The sequence below is a fragment of the Phyllobates terribilis genome, unplaced genomic scaffold (genome assembly GCF_046119375.1).
Source record: "Phyllobates terribilis strain yellow unplaced genomic scaffold, ASM4611937v1 Scaffold_10__3_contigs__length_209671492, whole genome shotgun sequence".
Lineage (NCBI taxonomy): Eukaryota > Metazoa > Chordata > Amphibia > Anura > Dendrobatidae > Phyllobates > Phyllobates terribilis.
Window position 1 is genome coordinate 202,653,937 of NW_027362770.1, and position 26,123 is coordinate 202,680,059.

Sequence of the window (26,123 nt, forward strand, 5' to 3'; positions counted from 1 at the left end):
ACGTACAGCACACGGACAGCGCACGGACCGCAGACGGACAGCACACGGACAGCGCACGGACCGCAGACGGACAGCACACGGACAGCGCACGGACCGCAGACGGACAGCACACGGACAGCGCACGGACCGCAGACGGACCGCAGACGGACAGCACACGGACAGCGCACGGACCGCAGACGGACAGCACACGGACCGCAGACGGACAGCACACGGACAGCGCGCGGACCGCAGACGGACAGCACACGGACAGCACACGGACCGCAGACGGACAGCACACGGACAGCGCACGGACCGCAGACGGACAGCACACGGACAGCGCACGGACCGCAGACGGACAGCGCAACGACCGCAAACGGACAGCGCACGGACCGCAGACGGACAGCACACAGACAGCGCACGGACCGCAGACGGACAGCGCACGGACCGCAGATGGACAGCGCACAGACAGCGCACAGAGCGCAGACGGACAGCGCACAGACCGCAGACAGACAGCGCACGGACCGCAGACGGACAGCACACAGACAGCGCACAGAGCGCAGACGAACAGTGCACAGACCGCAGACGGACAGCGCACGGACCACAGACGGACAGCACACAGACCCCAGACGGACAGCGCACGGACCGCAGACGGACAGCACACAGACCGCAGACGGACAGCGCACGGACCGCAGACGGACAGTGCACAGACCGCAGATGGACAGCGCACGGACCGCAGACGGACAGCGCACGGACCGCAGACGGACAGCACACAGACGGACAGCGCACGGACCGCAGACGGACAGTGCATGGACCGCAGATGGACAGCGCACAGACCGCAGACGGACAGTGCAAGGACTGCAGACGGACAGCGCACAGACCGCAGACGGACAGCGCACGGACCGCAGACGGACAGTGCATGGACCGCAGACGGACAGCGCACGGACCGCAGACGGACAGCACACAGACAGCGCACAGAGCGCAGACGAACAGTGCACAGACCGCAGACGGACAGCGCACGGACCGCAGACGGACAGCACACAGACTGCAGACGGACAGCGCACGGACCGCAGACGGACAGCACACAGACCGCAGACGGACAGCGCACGGACCGCAGACGGACAGCGCACGGACCGCAGACGGACAGCACACAGACCGCAGACGGACAGCACACAGACCGCAGACGGACAGCGCACGGACCGCAGACGGACAGTGCACGGACCGCAGACGGACAGCGCACGGACCGCAGACGGACAGCGCACGGACCGCAGACGGACAGCGCACGGACTGCAGACGGACAGCGCAAGGACCGCAGACGGACAGCGCACGGACTGCAGACGGACAGCGCACGGACCGCAGACGGACAGCGCACGGACCGCAGACGGACAGCGCACGGACTGCAGACGGACAGCGCAAGGACCGCAGACGGACAGCACACAGACGGACCGCAGACGGACAGCGCACGGACCGCAGACGGACAGCGCACGGACCGCAGACGGACAGCGCAAGGACCGCAGACGGACAGCGCACGGACCGCAGCATTATGTGTACAGCTTTGTCACTGCCATGCACGGAGCAGGGTGATGATTCCCCTCCGCTGGTCACATTGGGCTTTTCATACTTTTGTTTTGTGAGATTATTACTTCTTGTTTTTGGTGCCAAAATCTTCAAAATGTCACAAGTGGGTCATGAATTTTGCCCGTAGTAAAGAATGCACCTTACTTGTGTCTAACACTTGTGTCGGCTTCGTGTCACCTCTTTCGCTCCACATTTATCTTTGTGTCTTTTTCAGTCTTTTTTATGTCTTCGTCTTTGTGGACAGAGTTTACATTTTCGCCTGATTCATGATTTCTATCTTTTCTACATTTTTCGGCACTTGCTTCATGGCGGAAATTTTTGGTGGCAATTTTGTGGCATTTTAGGGGAATATGCAAATATCTGCACTAAAAAGTCCCAAAACCGGAACTTAGAACTAAATTGTTTTGACACAAGACAAAAGTAACTTCAAGAAATGGCAAATAATAAATCGGCCCTTCAGACACATTTTGCGCAATAAAGTTCTTACTTTTTATAAAGTCTAAAGTATTTATTTTGCTGAAGACATCTGGGCACACCAGAACCCCAAAACCCCAAAACCCAGAACCCCAAAACCCAGAACCACAAAACCCCAAACCCAAGAACCCCAAAACCCAGAACCCCAAAACCAAAAAACCCCAGAACCAAAAAACCCCAGAACCCCAAAACCCAGAACCCCAAAACCCAGAACCCCAGAACCAAAAAACCCCAGAACCCCAAACCCAAGAACCCCAAAACCCAGAACCACAAAACCCCAGAACCCCAAAATCCAGAACCACAAAACCCCAGAACCAAAAATCCCCAGAACCCCAAAACCCTAGAACCCAAAACCCTAGAACCACAAAACCCCAGAACCCCAAACCCAAGAACCCCAAACTCAAGAACCCCAAAACCCAGAACCACAAAACCCCAGAACCACAAACCCCAGAACCCCAAAACCCAGAACCACAAAACCCCAGAACCCAAAACCCCAGAACCCAAAACCCTAGAACCACAAAACCCCAGAACCCCAAACCCAAGAACCCCAAAACCAAGAACCCCAAAACCCAGAACCACAAAACCCCAGAACCACAAACCCCAGAACCCCAAAATCCAGAACCACAAAACCCCAGAACCAAAAATCCCCAGAACCCCAAAACCACAGAACCCCAAAACCCCAGAACCCAAAACCCTAGAACCACAAAACCCCAGAACCACAAAACCCAGAACCCCAAAACCACCGAACCACAAAACCCCAGAACCACAGAACCCAAAAACTACAGAACCCAAAACCCAGAACCACAAAACCCAGAACCCAAAACCCCAGAATCACAGAACCCCAAAACCCAGAACCCAACACCCCAGAACCACAAACCCCAAAACCCAGAACCACAAAACCCCAGAACCCACAAAACCCCAAAACCCCAGAATCACAAAACCCCAGAACCCCAAAACCCAGAACCACAAACCCCAAAACCCAGAACCACAAAACCCCAGAATCCACAAAACCCCAAAACCACAAAACCCCAGAACCCCAAAACCCCAGAACCCAAAACCCCCAGAATCCCAAAACCCAGAACCACAAAACCCCAGAACCCAAAACCCCCAGAACCCAAAACCCCCAGAACCCACAAAACCCCAAAAACCCCAGAACCCCAAAACCCCCAGAACCACAAAACCCCCAGAACCCCAAAACCCCCAGAACCACAAAACCCCAGAACCCAAAACCCCCAGAACCCCCAGAACCCCAGAACCCAAAACCCCCAGAACCCACAAAACCCCAGAACCCAAAACCCCCAGAACCCCAAAACCCCCAGAACCCCAAAACCCCCAGAACCCAAAACCCCCAGAACCCACAAAACCCCAAAAACCCCAGAACCCCAAAACCCCCAGAACCACAAAACCCCCAGAACCCCAAAACCCCCAGAACCACAAAACCCCCAGAACCCAAAACCCCCAGAACCCCCAGAACCCCCAGAACCCCCAGAACCCCCAGAACCCTGGGCACAAAGACCAACAGGAAAAAACACAAAAACAAACAAGCGAAAGAGATAAAATCAACTGTAAAAAGGAGCAAATTAAAAATAGACAAAATAAAGTAAAAGCGAAAGAAAAAACAGTGGAAATGCAATAATGAGTGGGCTCCTGTGCGGGGGGATTCCAGGGGACGATGCGACATTCTTACACCCCAAACTCTGGACGGTGCCAACGAGAAGAAGTTACCTGAGAGCCGCGCGATGTCGTCACCCGCGGAGCAGCCATCGTGACCCAGCGCCAACGAGACCACCACAAAGACAAGGAACCGGCTCATGTCCAGACCCTAGAAGACAATGCTGCAGATCATCACATCACTGACCCCTCTGCAGATCATCACATCACTGACCCCACTGCAGATTATCTCATCACTGACCCCACTGCAGATCATCACATCACTGACCCTTCTGCAGATTATCACATCACCGCACCCTCTGCAGATTATCACATCACTGACTCCTCTGCAGATTATCACATCACTGTCCCCTCTGCAGATTATCACATCACTGTCCCCTCTGCAGATTATCACATCACCATCCCCTCTGCAGATTATCACATCACTGTCCCCTCTGAAGATTATCACATCACTGACCCCTCTGCAGATCATCACATCACTGACCCCTCTGCAGATCATCACATCACTGTCCCCTCTGCAGATTATCACATCACTAACCCCTCTGCAGATCATCACATTACTGTCCTCTCTGCAGATTATCACATCACTGTCCCCTCTGCAGATTATCACATCACTAACCCCTCTGCAGATCATCACATCACTGACCCCTCTGCAGATCATCACATCACTGTCCCCTCTGCAGATTATCACATCACTAACCCCTCTGCAGATCATCACATTACTGTCCTCTCAGCAGATTATCATATCACTGTCCCCTCTGAAGATTATCTCATTGCTGACCCCTCTGCAGACTATTACTGTCCCCTGTGCAGATTATCACTGTTCCCTGTGCAGATCATCACATCACTAACCCCTCTGCAGATCATCACATCACTGTCCTCTCAGCAGATTATCACATCACTGTCCCCTCTGCAGATCATCACATCACTAACCCCTCTGCAGATCATCACATCACTGTCCTCTCAGCAGATTATCACATCACTGTCCCCTCTGCAGATCATCACATCACTGTCCCCTCAGCAGATTATCACATCACTAACCCCTCTGCAGATCATCACATCACTGTCCCCTCTGCAGATCATCACATCACTAACCCCTCTGCAGATCATCACATCACTGTCCCCTCTGCAGATTATCATATCACTGTCCCCTCTGCAGATTATCACATCACTGTCCCCTCTGCAGATCATCACATCACTAACCCCTCTGCAGATCATCACATCACTGTCCTCTCAGCAGATTATCATATCACTGTCCCCTCTGCAGATTATCACATCACTGTCCCCTCTGAAGATTATCTCATTGTTGACCCCTCTGCAGACTATTACTGTCCCCTGTGCTGATTATCACTGTTCCCTGTTCAGATCATCACATCACTGACCCCTCTGCAGATTATCTCATCACTGTTCCCTTTGCAGATTATTACACCACTGTGGTATAACTAGTCACATTTGCTTTTCAGGAGCCCGGGGAAGCTGGGTGACAATGGCGCCACCTGTGGTTTCTCTCTCCACAATGGTGGCCTAGTCCTTCCTCAGGAGACCCCAATCCCCTCAATCAGCAGAAATTCTCTCAGTGCTAATTACTCCGACTCCTGGGAGTCTTCTCATTGTTCTGCCCCCCAGGTGGGATGTTTCTCCTCTGCTCCCTGTTCACACCTTCCTGCTAATTACTGCACCCTCCTGAGGTCACAGAGGGACACCAGCAGTGCAAGGGTTAATGTGAGACCAGATGGTTTATACAGAATCATCACTGGAGGAACTAGAATATGTATATATATATATATACAGGCTGCAGACACCGCCTAGTTATATCCCTATATACCCGGTGCCATAGGGTGGATACAGGTATATATACTGTATACCGGCTACATACACCGAGGAGCAAGGACCCGGCAGCCCTGGACTGAGGAGCTGACAATCCACTGATAACCCAAGGAACAAGCGACTGCTACAGTGTATGATGGATGGAGAAGGAGAGATGGACGGAGAAGGAGAGATGGACGGAGAAGGAGAGATGGACGGAGAAGGAGAGATGGACGGAGAAGGAGAGATGGATGGAGAAGGAGAGATGGACGGAGAAGGAGAGATGGACGGAGAAGGAGAGATGGACGGAGAAGGAGAGATGGATGGAGAAGGGGAGATGGACGGAGAAGGGGAGATGGACGGAGAAGGGGAGATGGATGGAGAAGGAGAGATGGATGGAGAAGGAGAGATGGATGGAGAAGGGGAGATTGACGGAGAAGGGGAGATGGACGGAGAAGGAGAGATGGACGGAGAAGGAGAGATGGACGGAGAAGGGGAGATGGACGGAGAAGGAGAGATGGACGGAGAAGGAGAGATGGACGGAGAAGGGGAGATGGACGGAGAAGGGGAGATGGACGGAGAAGGAGAGATGGATGGAGAAGGAGAGATGGATGGAGAAGGAGAGATGGACGGAGAAGGGGAGATAGACGGAGAAGGAGAGATGGACGGAGAAGGGGAGATGGACGGAGAAGGAGAGATGGATGGAGAAGGAGAGATGGATGGAGTTGGAGAGATGGATGGAGAAGGAGAGATGGATGGAGAAGGGGAGATGGATGGAGAAGGAGAGATGGATGGAGTAGGAGAGATGGATGGAGAAGGAGAGATGGATGCAGAAGGAGAGATGGATGGAGAAGGAGAGATGGATGGAGAAGGGGAAATGGATGGAGAAGGAGAGATGGATGGAGAAGGAGAGATGGGTGCAGAAGGAGAGATGGATGGAGAAGGAGAGATGGATGGAGAAGGAGAGATGGATGGAGAAGGGGAGATGGATGGAGAAGGAGAGATGGATGGAGAAGGAGGAAGGAGAGATGGATGGAGAAGGAGAGATGGATGAAGAAGGAGAGATGGATGGAGAAGGGGAGATGGATGGAGAAGGAGAGATGGATGGAGAAGGAGAGATGGATGGAGAAGGAGAGATGGACGGAGAAGGAGAGATGGACGGAGAAGGAGAGATGGACGGAGAAGGAGAGATGGACGGAGAAGGAGAGATGGACGGAGAAGGAGAGATGGATGGAGAAGGAGAGATGGACGGAGAAGGAGAGATGGACGGAGAAGGAGAGATGGACGGAGAAGGGGAGATGGACGGAGAAGGGGAGATGGACGGAGAAGGAGAGATGGACGGAGAAGGAGAGATGGACGGAGAAGGAGAGATGGACGGAGAAGGAGAGATGGACGGAGAAGGGGAGATGGACGGAGAAGGGGAGATGGACGGAGAAGGAGAGATGGATGGAGAAGGAGAGATGGATGGAGAAGGAGAGATGGATGGAGAAGGAGAGATGGATGGAGAAGGGGAGATGGATGGAGAAGGAGAGACGGATGGAGAAGGAGAGACGGATGGAGAAGGAGAGACGGATGCAGAAGGAGAGATGGATGGAGAAGGAGAGATGGATGGAGAAGGGGAGATGGATGGAGAAGGAGAGATGGATGGAGAAGGAGAGATGGATGCAGAAGGAGAGATGGATGGAGAAGGAGAGATGGATGGAGAAGGAGAGATGGATGGAGAAGGGGAGATGGATGGAGAAGGAGAGATGGATGGAGAAGGAGGAAGGAGAGATGGATGGAGAAGGAGAGATGGATGAAGAAGGAGAGATGGATGGAGAAGGAGAGATGGATGGAGAAGGAGAGATGGATGGAGAAGGAGAGATGGATGGAGAAAGAGAGATGGATGAAGAAGGAGAGATGGATGGAGAAGGAGAGATGGATGGAGAAGGAGAGATGGATGGAGAAGGGGAGATGGACGGAGAAGGGGAGATGGACGGAGAAGGGGAGATGGACGGAGAAGGAGAGATGGACGGAGAAGGGGAGATGGACGGAGAAGGGGAGATGGACGGAGAAGGAGAGATGGACGGAGAAGGAGAGATGGATGGAGAAGGAGAGATGGATGGAGAAGGAGAGATGGACGGAGAAGGAAGAGATGGACGGAGAAGGGGAGATGGATGGAGAAGGAGAGATGGATGGAGAATGAGAGATGGATGGAGAAGGAGAGATGGACGGAGAAGGAGAGATGGACGGAGAAGGAGAGATGGACGGAGAAGGAGAGATGGACGGAGAAGGGGAGATGGACGGAGAAGGGGAGATGGACGGAGAAGGAGAGATGGACGGAGAAGGAGAGATGGACGGAGAAGGAGAGATGGACGGAGAAGGAGAGATGGACGGAGAAGGAGAAATGGACGGAGAAGGAGAGATGGACGGAGAAGGGGAGATGGACGGAGAAGGGGAGATGGACGGAGAAGGAGAGATGGATGGAGAAGGAGAGATGGATGGAGTAGGAGAGATGGATGGAGAAGGAGAGATGGATGGAGAAGGGGAGATGGATGGAGAAGGAGAGATGGATGGAGTAGGAGAGATGGATGGAGAAGGAGAGATGGATGCAGAAGGAGAGATGGATGGAGAAGGAGAGATGGATGGAGAAGGGGAAATGGATGGAGAAGGAGAGATGGATGGAGAAGGAGAGATGGGTGCAGAAGGAGAGATGGATGGAGAAGGAGAGATGGATGGAGAAGGAGAGATGGATGGAGAAGGGGAGATGGATGGAGAAGGAGAGATGGATGGAGAAGGAGGAAGGAGAGATGGATGGAGAAGGAGAGATGGATGAAGAAGGAGAGATGGATGGAGAAGGGGAGATGGATGGAGAAGGAGAAATGGATGGAGAAGGAGAGATGGATGGAGAAGGAGAGATGGACGGAGAAGAAGAGATGGACGGAGAAGGAGAGATGGACGGAGAAGGAGAGATGGACGGAGAAGGAGAGATGGACGGAGAAGGAGAGATGGACGGAGAAGGAGAGATAGACGGAGAAGGAGAGATGGATGGAGAAGGAGAGATGGATGGAGAAGGAGAGATGGATGGAGAAGGAGAGATGGACGGAGAAGGAGAGATGGACGGAGAAGGGGAGATGGACGGAGAAGGGGAGATGGACGGAGAAGGAGAGATGGACGGAGAAGGAGAGATGGACGGAGAAGGAGAGATGGACGGAGAAGGAGAGATGGACGGAGAAGGGGAGATGGATGGAGAAGGAGAGATGGATGGAGAAGGAGAGATGGATGGAGAAGGGGAGATGGATGGAGAAGGAGAGATGGATGGAGAAGGAGAGATGGATGCAGAAGGAGAGATGGATGGAGAAGGAGAGATGGATGGAGAAGGGGAGATGGATGGAGAAGGAGAGATGGATGGAAAAGGAGGAAGGAGAGATGGATGGAGAAGGAGAGATGGATGAAGAAGGAGAGATGGATGGAGAAGGGGAGATGGATGGAGAAGGAGAGATGGATGGAGAAGGAGAGATGGATGGAGAAGGAGAGATGGATGGAGAAGGAGAGATGGATGAAGAAGGAGAGATGGATGGAGAAGGAGAGATGGATGGAGAAGGAGAGATGGATGGAGAAGGAGAGATGGATGAAGAAGGAGAGATGGAAGAAGGAGAGATGGACGGAGAAGGAGAGATGGACGGAGAAGGAGAGATGGACGGAGAAGGAGAGATGGACGGAGAAGGGGAGATGGACGGGGAAGGGGAGATGGACGGAGAAGGAGAGATGGACAGAGAAGGAGAGATGGACGGAGAAGGAGAAATGGACGGAGAAGGAGAGATGGACGGAGAAGGAGAGATGGACGGAGAAGGGGAGATGGACGGAGAAGGGGAGATGGACGGAGAAGGAGAGATGGACGGAGAAGGAGAGATGGACGGAGAAGGAGAGATGGATGGAGAAGGGGAGATGGACGGAGAAGGAGAGATGGATGGAGAAGGAGAGATGGATGGAGAAGGAGAGATGGATGGAGAAGGAGAGATGGATGGAGAAGGGGAGATGGATGGAGAAGGAGAGACGGATGGAGAAGGAGAGACGGATGGAGAAGGAGAGACGGATGCAGAAGGAGAGATGGATGGAGAAGGAGAGATGGATGGAGAAGGGGAGATGGATGGAGAAGGAGAGATGGATGGAGAAGGAGAGATGGATGCAGAAGGAGAGATGGATGGAGAAGGAGAGATGGATGGAGAAGGAGAGATGGATGGAGAAGGGGAGATAGATGGAGAAGGAGAGATGGATGGAGAAGGAGGAAGGAGAGATGGATGGAGAAGGAGAGATGGATGAAGAAGGAGAGATGGATGGAGAAGGGGAGATGGATGGAGAAGGAGAGATGGATGGAGAAGGAGAGATGGATGGAGAAGGAGAGATGGATGGAGAAGGAGAGATGGATGAAGAAGGAGAGATGGATGGAGAAGGAGAGATGGATGGAGAAGGAGAGATGGATGGAGGAGAGATGGATGAAGAAGGAGAGATGGATGAAGGAGAGATGGACGGAGAAGGAGAGATGGACGGAGAAGGAGAGATGGACGGAGAAGGAGAGATGGATGGAGAAGGAGGAAGGAGAGATGGATGGAGAAGGAGAGATGGATGAAGAAGGAGAGATGGATGGAGAAGGGGAGATGGATGGAGCAGGAGAGATGGATGGAGAAGGAGAGATGGATGGAGAAGGAGAGATGGATGGAGAAGGAGAGATGGATGGAGAAGGAGAGATGGATGGAGAAGGGGAGATGGATGGAGAAGGAGATATGGATGGAGAAGGAGAGATGGATGGAGAAGGAGAGATGGATGAAGAAGGAGAGATGGATGGAGAAGGGCAGATGGAGAGATGGATGGAGAAGGAGAGATGGATGGAGATGGAGAGATGGATGGAGAAGGAGAGATGGATGGAGAAGGAGAGATGGATGGAGAAGGAGAGATGGATAGAGAAGGAGAGATGGATGGAGAAGGAGAGATGGATGAAGAAGGAGAGATGGATGGAGAAGGAGCGATGGATGGAGAAGGAGAGATGGATGGGGAAGTAGAGATGGATGGAGAAGGAGAGATGGATGGAGATGGAGAGATGGATGGAGAAGGAGAGATGGACGGAGAAGGAGAGATGGATGGAGAAGGAGAGATGGATGGAGAAGGGGAGATGGATGGAGAAGGAGAGATGGATGGAGAAGGAGAGATGGATGGAGAAGGAGAGTTGGATGAAGAAGGAGAGATGGGTGGAGAAGGGGAGATGGAGAGATGGATGGAGAAGGAGAGATGGATGGAGATGGAGAGATTGATGGAGAAGGAGAGATGGATGAAGAAGGAGAGATGGATGGAGAAGGAGAGATGGATGGAGATGGAGAGATGGATGGAGAAGGAGAGATGGATGAAGAAGGAGAGATAGATGGGGAAGGAGAGATGGATGAAGAAGGAGAGATGGATGGAGAAGGAGAGATGGATGGAGAAGGAGAGATGGATAGAGAAGGAGAGATGGATGGAGAAGGAGAGATGGATGAAGAAGGAGAGATGGATGGAGAAGGAGAGATGGATGGGGAAGGAGAGATGGATGGAGAAGGAGAGATGGATGGAGATGGAGAGATGGATGGAGAAGGAGAGATGGATGAAGAAGGAGAGATGGATGGAGAAGGAGAGATGGATGAAGAAGGAGAGATGGACGGAGAAGGAGAGATGGACGGAGAAGGAGAGATGGACGGAGAAGGAGAGATGGATGGAGAAGGAGAGATGGATGGAGAAGGAGAGATGGATGGAGAAGGAGAGATGGATGGAGAAGGAGAGATGGATGAAGAAGGAGAGATGGATGGAGAAGGAGAGATGGACGGAGAAGGAGAGATGGACGGAGAAGGAGAGATGGACGGAGAAGGAGAGATGGACGGAGAAGGAGAGATGGATGGAGAAGGAGAGATGGATGGAGAAGGAGAGATGGACGGAGAAGGAGAGATGGACGGAGAAGGAGAGATGGACGGAGAAGGAGAGATGGACGGAGAAGGAGAGATGGATGGAGAAGGAGAGATGGATGGAGAAGGAGAGATGGACGGAGAAGGAGAGATGGATGGAGAAGGAGAGATGAAGAGATGGATGAAGAAGGAGAGATGGATGGAGAAGGAGAGGTAGAGAGATGGATTAAGTAGAGATGGAGAGATGGATGGAGAAGGAGAGATGGACGGAGAAGGAGAGATGGACGGAGAAGGAGAGATGGATGGAGAAGGAGAGATGGACGGAGAAGGAGAGATGGACGGAGAAGGAGAGATGGATGGAGAAGGAGAGATGGATGGAGAAGGAGAGATGGACGGAGAAGGAGAGATGGACGGAGAAGGAGAGATGGATGGAGAAGGAGAGATGGACGGAGAAGGAGAGATGGACGGAGAAGGAGAGATGGATAGAGAAGGAGAGATGGATGGAGAAGGAGAGATGGATGGAGAAGGAGAGATGGACGGAGAAGGAGAGATGGATGGAGAAGGAGAGATGGATGGAGAAGGAGAGATGGACGGAGAAGGAGAGATGGACGGAGAAGGAGAGATGGATGGAGAAGGAGAGATGGACGGAGAAGGAGAGATGGACGGAGAAGGAGAGATGGATGGAGAAGGAGAGATGGATGGAGAAGGAGAGATGGACGGAGAAGGAGAGATGGATGGAGAAGGAGGAAGGAGAGATGGATGGAGAAGGAGAGATGGATGGAGAAGGAGAGATGGATGGAGAAGGAGAGGTGGATGGAGAAGGAGAGATGGACGGAGAAGGAGAGATGGATGAAGTAGAGATGAAAAGATTGAGAGAAGGAGAGTTGAGTGTATATATACTGTGTGTGAGTGTACAATATATAGTGTCTGTACAGTACAGCCGCCTCTTCCTCACCTGTGGACTGTGCTGCTCCCGACTCCGGACCCCGCTGTGTCGCAGCCTCTCTCCTCCGCTGTGTCGCAGCCTCTCTCCTCCGCTGTGTCGCAGCCTCTCTCCTCCGCTGTGTCGCAGCCTGTCTCCTCCGCTGTGTCGCAGCCTCTCTCCTCCGCTGTGTCGCAGCCTCTCTCCTCCGCTGTGTCGCAGCCTCTCTCCTCCGCTGTGTCGCAGCCTCTCTCCTCCGCTGTGTCGCAGCCTGTCTCCTCCGCTGTGTCGCAGCCTCTCTCCTCCGCTGTGTCGCAGCCTGTCTCCTCCGCTGTGTCGCAGCCTCTCTCCTCCGCTGTGTCGCAGCCTCTCTCCTCCGCTGTGTCGCAGCCTCTCTCCTCCGCTGTGTCGCAGCCTCTCTCCTCCGCTGTGTCGCAGCCTCTCTCCTCCGCTGTGTCGCAGCCTGTCTCCTCCGCTGTGTCGCAGCCTCTCTCCTCCGCTGTGTCGCAGCCTGTCTCCTCCGCTGTGTCGCTGCTGTGAGATTTTTGCGGCTTTTCTGTTATTTTCACTTTCATGGATCAGTCTCTTATTAACAATTACTGGAAAACTCCCCGTGTAACGCAGAATGCACAGAGGGGGAGGGGCAGCGCCTGCAGCGCCCCCTGCTGCCCACTAGACCAATGCCTGCAGGGTGCAGATAAGAACCGCATGGTGCCGGGAATAACCGCAAGGTACCGATTGGTTCTCTCCTAATGGCTGACATTGCGCAGTATTCGTCCTGTCCTCACACAGTCCAGGGCCATTACCACACTGTGCCCACACAGAGCCATGCGGTGCCCAGTCACACAGAGCCATGCGTTGCCCAGTCACACAGAGCCATGCGGTGCCCAGTCACACAGAGCCATGCGGTGCCCAGTCACACAGAGCCATGCGTTGCCCAGTCACACAGAGCCATGCGTTGCCCAGTCACACAGTGCCATGCGGTGCCCAGTCATACAGTGCCAAGCGGTGCCCAGTCACACAGAGCCATGCGGTGCCCAGTCACACAGAGCCATGCGTTGCCCAGTCACACAGAGCCATGCGGTGCCCAGTCACACAGAGCCATGCGTTGCCCAGTCACACAGTGCCATGCGGTGCCCAGTCATACAGAGCCATGCGTTGCCCAGTCACACAGTGCCATGCGGTGCCCAGTCATACAGTGCCAAGCGGTGCCCAGTCACACAGAGCCATGCGGTGCCCAGTCACACAGAGCCATGCGGTGCCCAGTCACACAGAGCCATGCGGTGCCCAGTCATACAGAGCCATGCGGTGCCCAGTCATACAGTGCCATGCGTTGCCCAGTCACACAGAGCCATGCGGTGCCCAGTCACACAGAGCCATGCGGTGCCCAGTCATACAGAGCCATGCGGTGCCCAGTCATACAGTGCCAAGCGGTGCCCAGTCACACAGAGCCATGCGGTGCCCAGTCACACAGAGCCATGCGTTGCCCAGTCACACAGAGCCATGCGGTGCCCAGTCACACAGAGCCATGCGTTGCCCAGTCACACAGTGCCATGCGGTGCCCAGTCATACAGAGCCATGCGGTGCCCAGTCATACAGTGCCAAGCGGTGCCCAGTCACACAGAGCCATGCGGTGCCCAGTCACACAGAGCCATGCGGTGCCCAGTCACACAGTGCCATGCGGTGCCCAGTCACACAGAGCCATGCGTTGCCCAGTCAGACAGTGCCATGCGGTGCCCAGTCACACAGAGCCATGCGGTGCCCAGTCACACAGTGCCATGCGTTGCCCAGTCATACAGAGCCATGCGGTGCCCAGTCACACAGAGCCATGCGTTGCCCAGTCACACAGTGCCATGCGGTGCCCAGTCACACAGAGCCATGCGGTGCCCAGTCACACAGAGCCATGCGTTGCCCAGTCACACAGAGCCATGCGTTGCCCAGTCACACAGAGCCATGCGTTGCCCAGTCACACAGACCCATGCGGTGCCCAGTCACACAGTGCCATGCGTTGCCCAGTCACACAGAGCCATGCGTTGCCCAGTCACACAGAGCCATGCGGTGCCCAGTCACACAGAGCCATGCGGTGCCCAGTCACACAGAGCCATGCGGTGCCCAGTCACACAGTGCCATGCGGTGCCCAGTCACACAGAGCCATGTGGTGCCCAGTCGCACAGTGCCATGCGGTGCCCAGTCGCACAGAGCCATGCGGTGCCCAGTCACACAGAGCCATGCGTTGCCCAGTCACACAGAGCCATGCAGTGCCCAGTCACACAGAGCCATGCGTTGCCCAGTCACACAGTGCCATGCGGTGCCCAGTCATAGCCATGCGGTGCCCAGTCATACAGTGCCAAGCGGTGCCCAGTCACACAGAGCCATGCGGTGCCCAGTCACACAGAGCTATGCGTTGACCAGTCACACAGAGCCATGCGGTGCCCAGTCACACAGAGCCATGCGTTGCCCAGTCACACAGAGCCATGCGGTGCCCAGTCACACAGTGCCATGCGTTGCCCAGTCACACAGAGCCATGCGGTGCCCAGTCACACAGAGCCATGCGTTGCCCAGTCACACAGAGCCATGCGGTGCCCAGTCACACAGAGCCATGCGTTGCCCAGTCACACAGAGCCATGCGTTGCCCAGTCACACAGAGCCATGCGGTGCCCAGTCACACAGAGCCATGCGTTGCCCAGTCACACAGTGCCATGCGGTGCCCAGTCACACAGAGCCATGCGGTGCCCAGTCATACAGTGCCAAGCGGTGCCCAGTCACACAGAGCCATGCGGTGCCCAGTCACACAGTGCCATGCGTTGCCCAGTCACACAGAGCCATGCGGTGCCCAGTCACACAGAGCCATGCGGTGCCCAGTCGCACAGTGCCATGCGGTGCCCAGTCACACAGAGCCATGCGGTGCCCAGTCACACAGAGCCATGCGTTGCCCAGTCACACAGAGCCATGCGGTGCCCAGTCACACAGAGCCATGCGTTGCCCAGTCACACAGTGCCATGCGGTGCCCAGTCATACAGAGCCATGCGGTGCCCAGTCATACAGTGCCAAGCGGTGCCCAGTCACACAGAGCCATGCGGTGCCCAGTCACACAGAGCCATGCGTTGCCCAGTCACACAGAGCCATGCGGTGCCCAGTCACACAGAGCCATGCGTTGCCCAGTCACACAGAGCCATGCGGTGCCCAGTCACACAGTGCCATGCGTTGCCCAGTCACGCAGAGCCATGCGGTGCCCAGTCACACAGAGCCATGCGTTGCCCAGTCACACAGAGCCATGCGGTGCCCAGTCACACAGAGCCATGCGGTGCCCAGTCACACAGAGCCATGCGTTGCCCAGTCACACAGAGCCATGCGGTGCCCAGTCACACAGAGCCATGCGTTGCCCAGTCACACAGTGCCATGCGGTGCCCAGTCATACAGAGCCATGCGGTGCCCAGTTATACAGTGCCAAGCGGTGCCCAGTCACACAGAGCCATGCGGTGCCCAGTCACACAGTGCCATGCGGTGCCCAGTCACACAGAGCCATGCGGTGCCCAGTCACACAGTGCCATGCGGTGCCCAGTCACACAGAGCCATGCTGTGCCCAGTCACACAGAGCCATGCGGTGCCCAGTCACACAGTGCCATGCGGTGCCCAGTCATACAGAGCCATGCGGTGCCCAGTCATACAGAGCCATGCGTTGCCCAGTCATACAGAGCCATGCGTTGCCCAGTCATACAGTGCCATGCGGTGCCCAGTCACACAGAGCCATGCGGTGCCCAGTCACACAGTGCCATGCGGTGCCCAGTCACACAGTGCCATGCGGTGCCCAGTCATACAGAGCCATGCGGTGCCCAGTCACACAGTGCCATGCGTTGCCCAGTCATACAGAGCCATGCGGTGCCCAGTCACACAGTGCAATGCGGTGCCCAGTCACACAGTGCCATGCGGTGCCCAGTCATACAGAGCCATGCGGTGCCCAGTCACACAGTGCCATGCGGTGCCCAGTCACACAGAGCCATGCGTTGCCCAGTCACACAGAGCCATGCGGTGCCCAGTCACACAGTGCCATGCGGTGCCCAGTCACACAGAGCCATGCGTTGCCCAGTCACACAGTGCCATGCGGTGCCCAGTCACACAGAGCCATGCGGTGCCCAGTCACACAGTGCCATGCGGTGCCCAGTCACACAGAGCCATGCGGTGCCCAGTCACACAGTGCCATGCGGTGCCTAGTCACACAGTGCCATGCGGTGCCCAGTCATACAGAGCCATGCGGTGCCCAGTCACACAGTGCCATGCGTTGCCCAGTCATACAGAGCCATGCGGTGCCCAGTCATACGGAGCCATGCGGTGCCCAGTCATACAGAGCCATGTTGTGCCCAGTCACACAGATTTAATAAAAATTCAGATTTAGCAGGAAAGATCCCTAACCCTCAATAGCCCAAAGAGTCATACAGTGCCCAGTCATACAGTGCCCAGAGTCATACAGTGCCCAGAGTCATACAGTGCCCAGAGTCATACAGTGCCCAGTCATACAGCGCCCAGAGTCATACAGTGCCCAGTCATACAGTGCCCAGAGTCATACAGTGCCCAGAGTCATACAGTACCCAGTCATACAGTGCCCAGTCATACAGTGCCCAGAGTCATACAGTACCCAGTCATACAGTGCCCAGTCATACAGTGCCCAGAGTCATACAGTGCCCAGAGTCATACAGTACCAAGTCATACAGTGCCCAGTCATACAGTGCCCAGAGTCATACAGTGCCCAGAGTCATACAGTGCCCAGTCATACAGCGCCCAGAGTCATACAGTGCCCAGTCATACAGTGCCCAGAGTCATACAGTGCCCAGAGTCATACAGTACCCAGTCATACAGTGCCCAGTCATACAGTGCCCAGAGTCATACAGTACCCAGTCATACAGTGCCCAGTCATACAGTGCCCAGAGTCATACAGTGCCCAGAGTCATACAGTACCAAGTCATACAGTGCCCAGTCATACAGTGCCCAGAGTCATACAGTGCCCAGTCATACAGTGCCCAGTCATACAGTGCCCAGAGTCATATAATGCCAGTTATACAGTGCCCAGTCATACAGTGCCCAGAGTCATACAGTGCTCAGTCACACAGTGCCCAGTCATACAGTGCCCAGTCATACAGTGTCCAGAGTCATACAGTGCCCAGTCATACAGTGCCCAGTCATACAGTGCCCAGAGTTATACAGTGCCCAGAGTCATACAGTGCCAGTCATACAGAGCCCAGTCATGCAGTGCCCAGTCATACAGTGCCCAGAGTTATACAGTGCCCAGAGTCATACAGTGCCCAGTCATACAGTACCCAGAGTCATACAGTGCCCAGTCATACAGTGCCCAGTCATACAGTGTCCAGAGTCATACAGTGCCCAGTCATACAGTGCCCAGTCATACAGTGCCCAGAGTCATACAGTACACAGAGTCATACAGTGCCCAGTCATACAGTGTCCAGAGTCATACAGTGCCCAGAGTCATACAGTGCCCAGTCATACAGTACCCAGAGTCATACAGTGCCCAGTCATACAGTGCCCAGTCATACAGTGTCCAGAGTCATAGAATCATAGAGAATCATAGAATCATAGAATCATAGAATGGTAGAGTTGGAAGGGACCTCCTGGGTCATCTGGTCCAACCCCCTGCTCAAAGCAGGATTCACTAGATCATCTCAGACAGATGTCTGTCCAGCCTCTGTTTGAAGACGTCCATTGAAGGGGAACTCACCACCTCTCGTGGCAGCCTGTTCCACTCATTAATCACCCTAACTGTCAAAAAGTTTTTTCTAATATCTAATCTGTGTCTCCTCCCATTTAGTTTCATCCCATTGCTTCTAGTCTTTCCTTGTGCAAATGAGAATAAAGATGATCCTTCTACAATGTGACAGCCCTTGACATATTTGTAGACAGCTATTAAGTCTCCTCTCAGTCTTCTTTTTTGCAAGCTAAACATTCCCAAATCCTGCAACCGTTCCTCATAGGACATGGTTTGCAGACCAGTCACCATTCTGGTCGCTCTTCTCTGAACTTGCTCCAGTTTGTCTATGTCTTTTTTAAAATGTGGTGCCCAAAACTGTACACAGTATTCCAGATGAGGTCTGACCAAAGAGGAGTAAAGACCGATAATGACTTCACGTGATCTAGATTGTATGCTTCTGTTAATACATCCCAGAATTGTATTTGCCTTTTTTGCTGCTGCATCACACTGTTGACTCATGTTCAGTCTATGATCTATTAGTATACCTAAGTCTTTTTCACATGTACTGTTGCTTAGCTCTATTCCTCCCATTCTGTATATGCTTTTTTCATTTTTATTGCCCAGATGTAGTACTTTGCATTTTTCCCTGTTAAAAACCATTCTGTTGGTTGCTGCCCACTGCTCCAGTTTATTTAGGTCTTTTTGAATCCTCTCTCTCTCTTCTCTAGTATTAGCTATCCCTCCTAGCTTTGTGTCATCAGCAAATTTAATCAGTTTACCCTCAATTCCTTCATCTAAATCATTGATAAAGATGTTGAACAATACAGGTCCCAGGACGGAGCCCTGTGGTACCCCACTTGAGACATTCATCCAGCTGGATTTGAAGCCATTTACAACCACCCTTTGAGTCCGATCACTAAGCCAGTTATGAATCCACCTAACAGTTGCCTGGTCCATTGCATACTTGGTCATTTTTTCAATAAGGATGGTGTGCCCAGTCATACAGTGCTCAGAGTCATACAGTGCACAGAGTCATACAGTGCCCAGAGTCATACAGTACCCAGTCATACAGTGCCCAGTCATACAGTGCCCAGAGTCATACAGTGCCCAGAGTCATACAGTACCCAGTCATACAGTGCCCAGTCATACAGTGCCCAGAGTCATACAGTGCCCAGTCATACAGTGCCCAGTCATACAGTGCCCAGAGTCATATAATGCCAGTTATACAGTGCCCAGTCATACAGTGCTCAGTCACACAGTGCCCAGTCATACAGTGTCCAGAGTCATACAGTGCCCAGTCATACAGTGCCCAGAGTCATACAGTGCCCAGAGTCATACAGTGCTAGTCATACAGAGCCCAGACATGCAGTGCCCAGTCATACAGTGCCCAGAGTTATACAGTGCCCAGAGTCATACAGTGCCCAGTCATACAGTACCCAGAGTCATACAGTGCCCAGTCATACAGTGCCCAGTCATACAGTGTCCAGAGTCATACAGTGCCCAGTCATACAGTGTCCAGAGTCATACAGTGCCCAGAGTCATACAGTGCCCAGTCATACAGTGCCCAGTCATACAGTGTCCAGAGTCATACAGTGCCCAGTCACACAGTGTCCAGAGTCATAGAGTGCCCAGTCATACAGTGCCCAGAGTCATACAGTACCCAGTCATACAGTGCCCAGTCATACAGTGCCCAGAGTCATACAGTGCCCAGAGTCATACAGTGCTCACTCATACAGTGTCCAGAGTCATACAGTGCCCAGTCATACAGTGCTCAGTCATACAGTGTCTAGAGTCACACAGTGCCCAGTCATACAGTGCCCAGAGTCATACAGTGCCCAGTCATACAGTGCTCAGAGTCATACAGTGCTCAGTCATACAGTACCCAGTCATACAGTGCCCAGTCATACAGTGCCCAGAGTCATACAGTACCCAGAGTCATACAGTGCCCAGTCATACAGTGCCCAGTCATACAGTGCCCAGAGTCATACAGTGCCCAGTCATACAGTGCTCAGAGTCATACAGTGCCCAGTCATACAGTGCCCAGTCATACAGTGCCCAGAGTCATACAGTGCCCAGTCATACAGTGCACAGTCATACAGTGCCCAGAGTCATTCAGTGCCCAGAGTCATACAGAGCCCAGTCATACAGTGCCCAGTCATACAGTGCCCAGAGTTATACAGAAGCCAGAGTCATACAGTGCCCAGAGTCACACAGTGCCCAGTCATACTTTGCCCAGAGTCATACAGTGCCCAGAGTCATACAGTACCCAGAGTCATACAGTGCCCAGTCATACAGTGCCCAGTCATACAGTGTCCAGAGTCATACAGTGCCCAGTCATACAGAGCCCAGTCATACAGTGCCCAGTCATACAGTGCCCAGTCATACAGTGCCCAGAGTCACACAGTGCCCAGTCATACAGTGCCCAATCATACAGTGCCCAGAGTCATACAGTGTCCAGAGTCATACAGTGCCCAGAGTCATACAGTGCCCAGTCATACAGTGCCCAGAGTCATACAGTGCTCAGTGATACAGTGCCCAGAGTCATACAGAGCCCAGTCATGCAGTGCTCAGTCATACAGTGTCCAGAGTCATACAGTGCCCAGAGTCATACAGTGCCCAGTCATACAGTGCCCAGAGTCATACAGTGCTCAGTGATACAGTGCCCAGAGTCATACAGAGCCCAGTCATGCAGTGCTCAGTCATACAGTGCTCAGAGTCATAAAGAGCCCAGAGTCATACAGTACCCAGAATCATACAGTGTCCAGTCATACAGTGCCCAGAATGATACAGTGCCCAGAGTGATACAGTGCCCAGTCATACAGTGCCCAGACATACAGTGCCCAGTCATACAGTGTCCAGAGTGATACAGTGCCCAGAGTCATACAGTGTCCAGAGTCATACAGTGCCCAGAGTCATACAGTGTCCAGAGTCATACAGGGCCCAGAGTCATACAGTGCCCAGTCATACAGTGCCCAGTCATAAAGTGCCCAGAGTCATACAGAGCCCAGTCATACAGTGCCCAGTCATTAAGTGCCCAGAGTCATACAGTGCCCAGAGTCATACAGTGTCCAGAGTGATACAGTGCCCAGTCATACAGTGCCCAGTCATACAGTGTCCAGAGTGATACAGTGCCCAGAGTCATACAGTGTCCAGAGTCATACAGTGCCCAGAGTCATACAGAGTCCAGAGTCATACAGTGCCCAGTCATACAGTGCACAGTCATACAGTGCCCAGAATCATACAGTGCCCAGAGTGATACAGTGCCCAGTCATACAGTGCCAAGACATACAGTGCCCAGTCATACAGTGTCCAGAGTGATACAGTGCCCAGAGTCATACAGTCTCCAGAGTCATACAGTGCCCAGAGTCATACAGAGTCCAGAGTCATACAGTACCCAGAGTCATACAGTGTCCAGAGTCATACAGGGCCCAGAGTCATACAGTGCCCAGTCATACAGTGCCCAGTCATACAGTGTCCAGTCATAAAGTGCCCAGAGTCATACAGAGCCCAGTCATACAGTGCCCAGTCATTAAGTGCCCTGAGTCATACAGTGCCCAGAGTCATACAGTGTCCAGAGTGATACAGTGCCCAGTCATACAGTGCCCAGACATACAGTGCCCAGTCATACAGTGTCCAGAGTGATACAGTGCCCAGAGTCATACAGTGTCCAGAGTCATACAGTGGCCAGTCATACAGTGCCCAGTCATACAGTGCCCAGAGTCATACAGAGTCCAGAGTCATACAGTGCCCAGAGTCATACAGAGTCCAGAGTCATACAGTGCCCAGAGTCATACAGTGTCCAGAGTCATACAGTGCCCAGTCATACAGTGCCAGTCATACAGTGCCCAGACATACAGTGCCCAGTCATACAGTGTCCAGAGTGATACAGTGCCCAGAGTCATACAGTGTCCAGAGTCATACAGTGTCCAGAGTCATACAGAGTCCAGAGTCATACAGTGCCCAGAGTCATACAGAGTCCAGAGTCATACAGTGCCCAGAGTCATACAGTGTCCAGAGCCATACAGTGCCCAGTCATACAGTGCCCAGTCATACAGTGCCCAGAGTCATACAGTGTCCAGAGTCATACAGTACCCAGAGTCATACAGTGTCCAGAGTCATACAGTGCTCAGTCATACAGTGCCCAGAGTCATGCAGTGCCCAGAGTCATACAGTGCTCAGTCATACAGTGCCCAGTCATACAGTGCCCAGAGTCATACAGAGCCCAAAGTCATATAGAGCCCAGAGTCATACACTGCCCAGTCATACAGTGCCCAGAGTCATACAGTGCCTAGAGTCTTACAGTGTCCAGAGTCATACAGTGCCCAGTCATACAGTGCCCAGTCATACAGTGTCCAGAGTCATACAGTGCTCAGTCATACAGTGCCCATAGTCATACAGTGCTCAGAATCATACAGTGCCCAGAGTCATACAGTGCCCAGAGTCATACAGTTCCCAGAGTCATACAGTGCCCAGTCATACAGTGTCCAGAGTCATACAGTGCTCAGTCATACAGTGCCCATAGTCATACAGTGCTCAGAATCATACAGTGCCCAGAGTCATACAGTGCCCAGAGTCATACAGTTCCCAGAGTCATACAGTGCCCAGTCATACAGTACCCAGAGTCATACAGTGTCCAGAGTCATACAGTGCACAGAGTCATACATTGCCCAGTCATACAGTGTCCAGAGTCATACAGTGCCCAGTCATACAGTGCCCAGAGTCATACAGTGCTCAGTCATACAGTGCTCAGAGTCATACAGTGCTCAGTCATACAGTGCCCATAGTCATACAGTGCTCAGAATCATACAGTGCCCAGAGTCATACAGTGCCCAGAGTCATACAGTTCCCAGAGTCATACAGTGCCCAGTCATACAGTGTCCAGAGTCATACAGTGCCCAGTCATACAGTGCCCAGAGTCATACAGTACCCAGAGTCATACAGTGCCCAGAGTCATACAGTGCCCAGAGTCATACAGTGTCCAGAGTCATACAGTGTCCAGTCATACAGTGCTCAGAGTCATACAGTGCCCAGTCATACAGTGCTCAGAGTCATACAGTGCCCAGTCATACAGTGCTCAGTCATACAGTGCCCAGAGTCATACAGTGCTCAGAGTCATACAGTGCCCAGAGTCATACAGTGCCCAGAGTCATACAGTGCCCAGTCATACAGTGCTCAGAGTCATACAGTGCCCAGAGTCATACAGTGCACAGACTCATACAGTGCTCAGTCATACAGTGCCCAGAGTCATACAGTGCTCAGAGTCATACAGTGCCCAGAGTCATACAGTGCCCAGAGTCATACAGTTCCCAGAGTCATACAGTGCCCAGTCATACAGTGTCCAGAGTCATACAGTGCCCAGTCATACAGTGCCCAGAGTCATACAGTACCCAGAGTCATACAGTGCTCAGAGTCATACAGTGCCCAGAGTCATACAGTGCCCAGAGTCATATAGTGTCCAGAGTCATACAGTGCCCAGTCATACAGTGCCCAGTCATACAGTTCCCAGAGTCATACAGTGCCCAGTCATACAGTGTCCAGAGTCATACAGTGCCCAGTCATACAGTGCCCAGTCATACAGTGCCCAAATATACAGAGCCCAGTCATACAGTGTCCAGAGTCATACAGTACCCAGTCATACAGTTCCCAGAGTCATACAGTGCCCAGTCATGCAGTGCCCAGAGTCATACAGTGTCCAGAGTCATACAGTGCCCAGTCATACAGTTCCCAGAGTCATACAGTGCCCAGTCATACAGTGCCCAGAGTCATACAGTGTCCAGAGTCATACAGTGCCCAGTCATACAGTGCCCAGTCATACAGTGCCCAGAGTCATACAGTGACCAGTCATACAGTGCCCAGTCATACAGTGCCCAGAGTCATACAGTGCCCGGTCCTACAGTACCCAGAGGCATACAGTGCCCAATCATACAGTGCGCAGACATGCAGTGCCCAGAGGCATACATTGCCCAGTCATACAGTGCCAAGACATGCAGTGCCCAGAGTCATACTGTGCCCAGTCATACAGTGCCCAGAGTCATACATTGCCCAGTCATACAGTGCCCAGAGTCATACAGTGCTCAGTCATACAGTGCTCAGAGTCATACAGTGCTCAGTCATACAGTGCCCATTCATACAGTGTCCGGTCATACAGTGCCCAGTCATACAGTGCCCAGAGTCATACAGAGCCCAGTCATACAGTACCCAGAGTCATACAGTGCCCAGTCATACAGTGCTCAGAGTCATACAGTGCTCAGTCATACAGTGCCCAGAGTCATACAGTGCTCAGAATCATACAGTGTCCAGAGTCATACAGTGCCCAGTCATACAGTGCCCAGAGTCATACAGTACCCAGAGTCATACAGTGCCCAGAGTCATACAGTGCCCAGAGTCATACAGTGTCCAGAGTCATACAGTGCCCAGAGTCATACAGTGCACATACTCATACAGTGCCCAGAGTCATACAGTGCTCAGAGTCATACAGTGCCCAGAGTCATACAGTGCCCAGAGTCATACAGTGCTCAGAGTCATACAGTGCCCAGTCATACAGCGCCCAGAGTCATACAGTGCTCAGAGTCATACAGTGCCCAGAGTCATACAGTGCTCAGAGTCATACAGTGCCCAGAGTCATACAGTTCCCAGAGTCATACAGTGCCCAGTCATACAGTGTCCAGAGTCATACAGTGCCCAGTCATACAGTGCCCAGAGTCATACAGTACCCAGAGTCATACAGTGCCCAGAGTCATACAGTGTCCAGAGTCATACAGTGTCCAGTCATACAGTGCTCAGAGTCATACAGTGCCCAGAGTCATACAGTGCACATACTCATACAGTGCTCAGTCATACAGTGCCCAGAGTCATACAGTGCTCAGAGTCATACAGTGCCCAGAGTCATACAGTGCCCAGAGTCATACAGTGCCCAGTCATACAGTGCTCAGAGTCATACAGTGCCCAGAGTCATACAGTGCACAGACTCATACAGTGCTCAGTCATACAGTGCCCAGAGTCATACAGTGCTCAGAGTCATACAGTGCCCAGAGTCATACAGTGCCCAGAGTCATACAGTTCCCAGAGTCATACAGTGCCCAGTCATACAGTGTCCAGAGTCATGCAGTGCCCAGTCATACAGTGCCCAGAGTCATACAGTACCCAGAGTCATACAGTGCTCAGAGTCATACAGTGCCCAGAGTCATACAGTGCCCAGAGTCATATAGTGTCCAGAGTCATACAGTGCCCAGTCATACAGTGCCCAGTCATACAGTTCCCAGAGTCATACAGTGCCCAGTCATACAGTGTCCAGAGTCATACAGTGACCAGTCATACAGTGTCCAGAGTCATACAGTGCCCAGTCATACAGTACCCAGAGTCATACAGTGCCCAGAGTCATACAGTGCCCAGTCATACAGTGCCCAGTCATACAGTGCCCAGTTATACAGAGCCCAGTCATACAGTGTCCAGAGTCATACAGTACCCAGTCATACAGTTCCCAGAGTCATACAGTGCCCAGTCATACAGTGCCCAGAGTCATACAGTGTCCAGAGTCATACAGTGCCCAGTCATACAGTTCCCAGAGTCATACAGTGCCCAGTCATACAGTGCCCAGAGTCATACAGTGTCCAGAGTCATACAGTGCCCAGTCATACAGTGCCCAGTCATACAGTGCCCAGAGTCATACAGTGACCAGTCATACAGTGCCCAGTCATACAGTGCCCAGAGTCATACAGTGCCCGGTCCTACAGTACCCAGAGGCATACAGTGCCCAATCATACAGTGCGCAGACATGCAGTGCCCAGAGGCATACATTGCCCAGTCATACAGTGCCAAGACATGCAGTGCCCAGAGTCATACTGTGCCCAGTCATACAGTGCCCAGAGTCATACATTGCCCAGTCATACAGTGCCCAGAGTCATACAGTGACCAGTCATACATTGTTCAGTCATACAGTACCCAGTCATACAGTGCCCATTCATACAGTGTCCGGTCATACAGTGCCCAGAGTCATACAGAGCCCAGTCATACAGTACCCAGAGTCATACAGTGCCCAGTCATATAGTGCCCAATCATACAGTGCCCAGAGTCATACAGTGCCCAGTCATAC

General features: G+C 53.0%; 1 protein-coding gene across 1 annotated transcript in view; it reads right to left on the minus strand.

The window, feature by feature from the left end:
- The window catches only part of LOC141164098 (uncharacterized), a 28,665-nt gene extending 15,529 nt beyond the window's left edge, over positions 1-13,136 (minus strand). Inside the window, exons 1-3 of the mRNA XM_073649252.1 lie at positions 13,122-13,136; positions 12,367-13,005; positions 3,754-3,850 (exon numbers count right to left, since the gene is read on the minus strand). Of these exons, the coding sequence (XP_073505353.1) occupies positions 3,754-3,850; positions 12,367-13,005; positions 13,122-13,136 (751 nt within the window). The remainder of the gene's footprint in view (positions 1-3,753; positions 3,851-12,366; positions 13,006-13,121) is intronic.
- Positions 13,137-26,123: the final 12,987 nt, after the last annotated feature.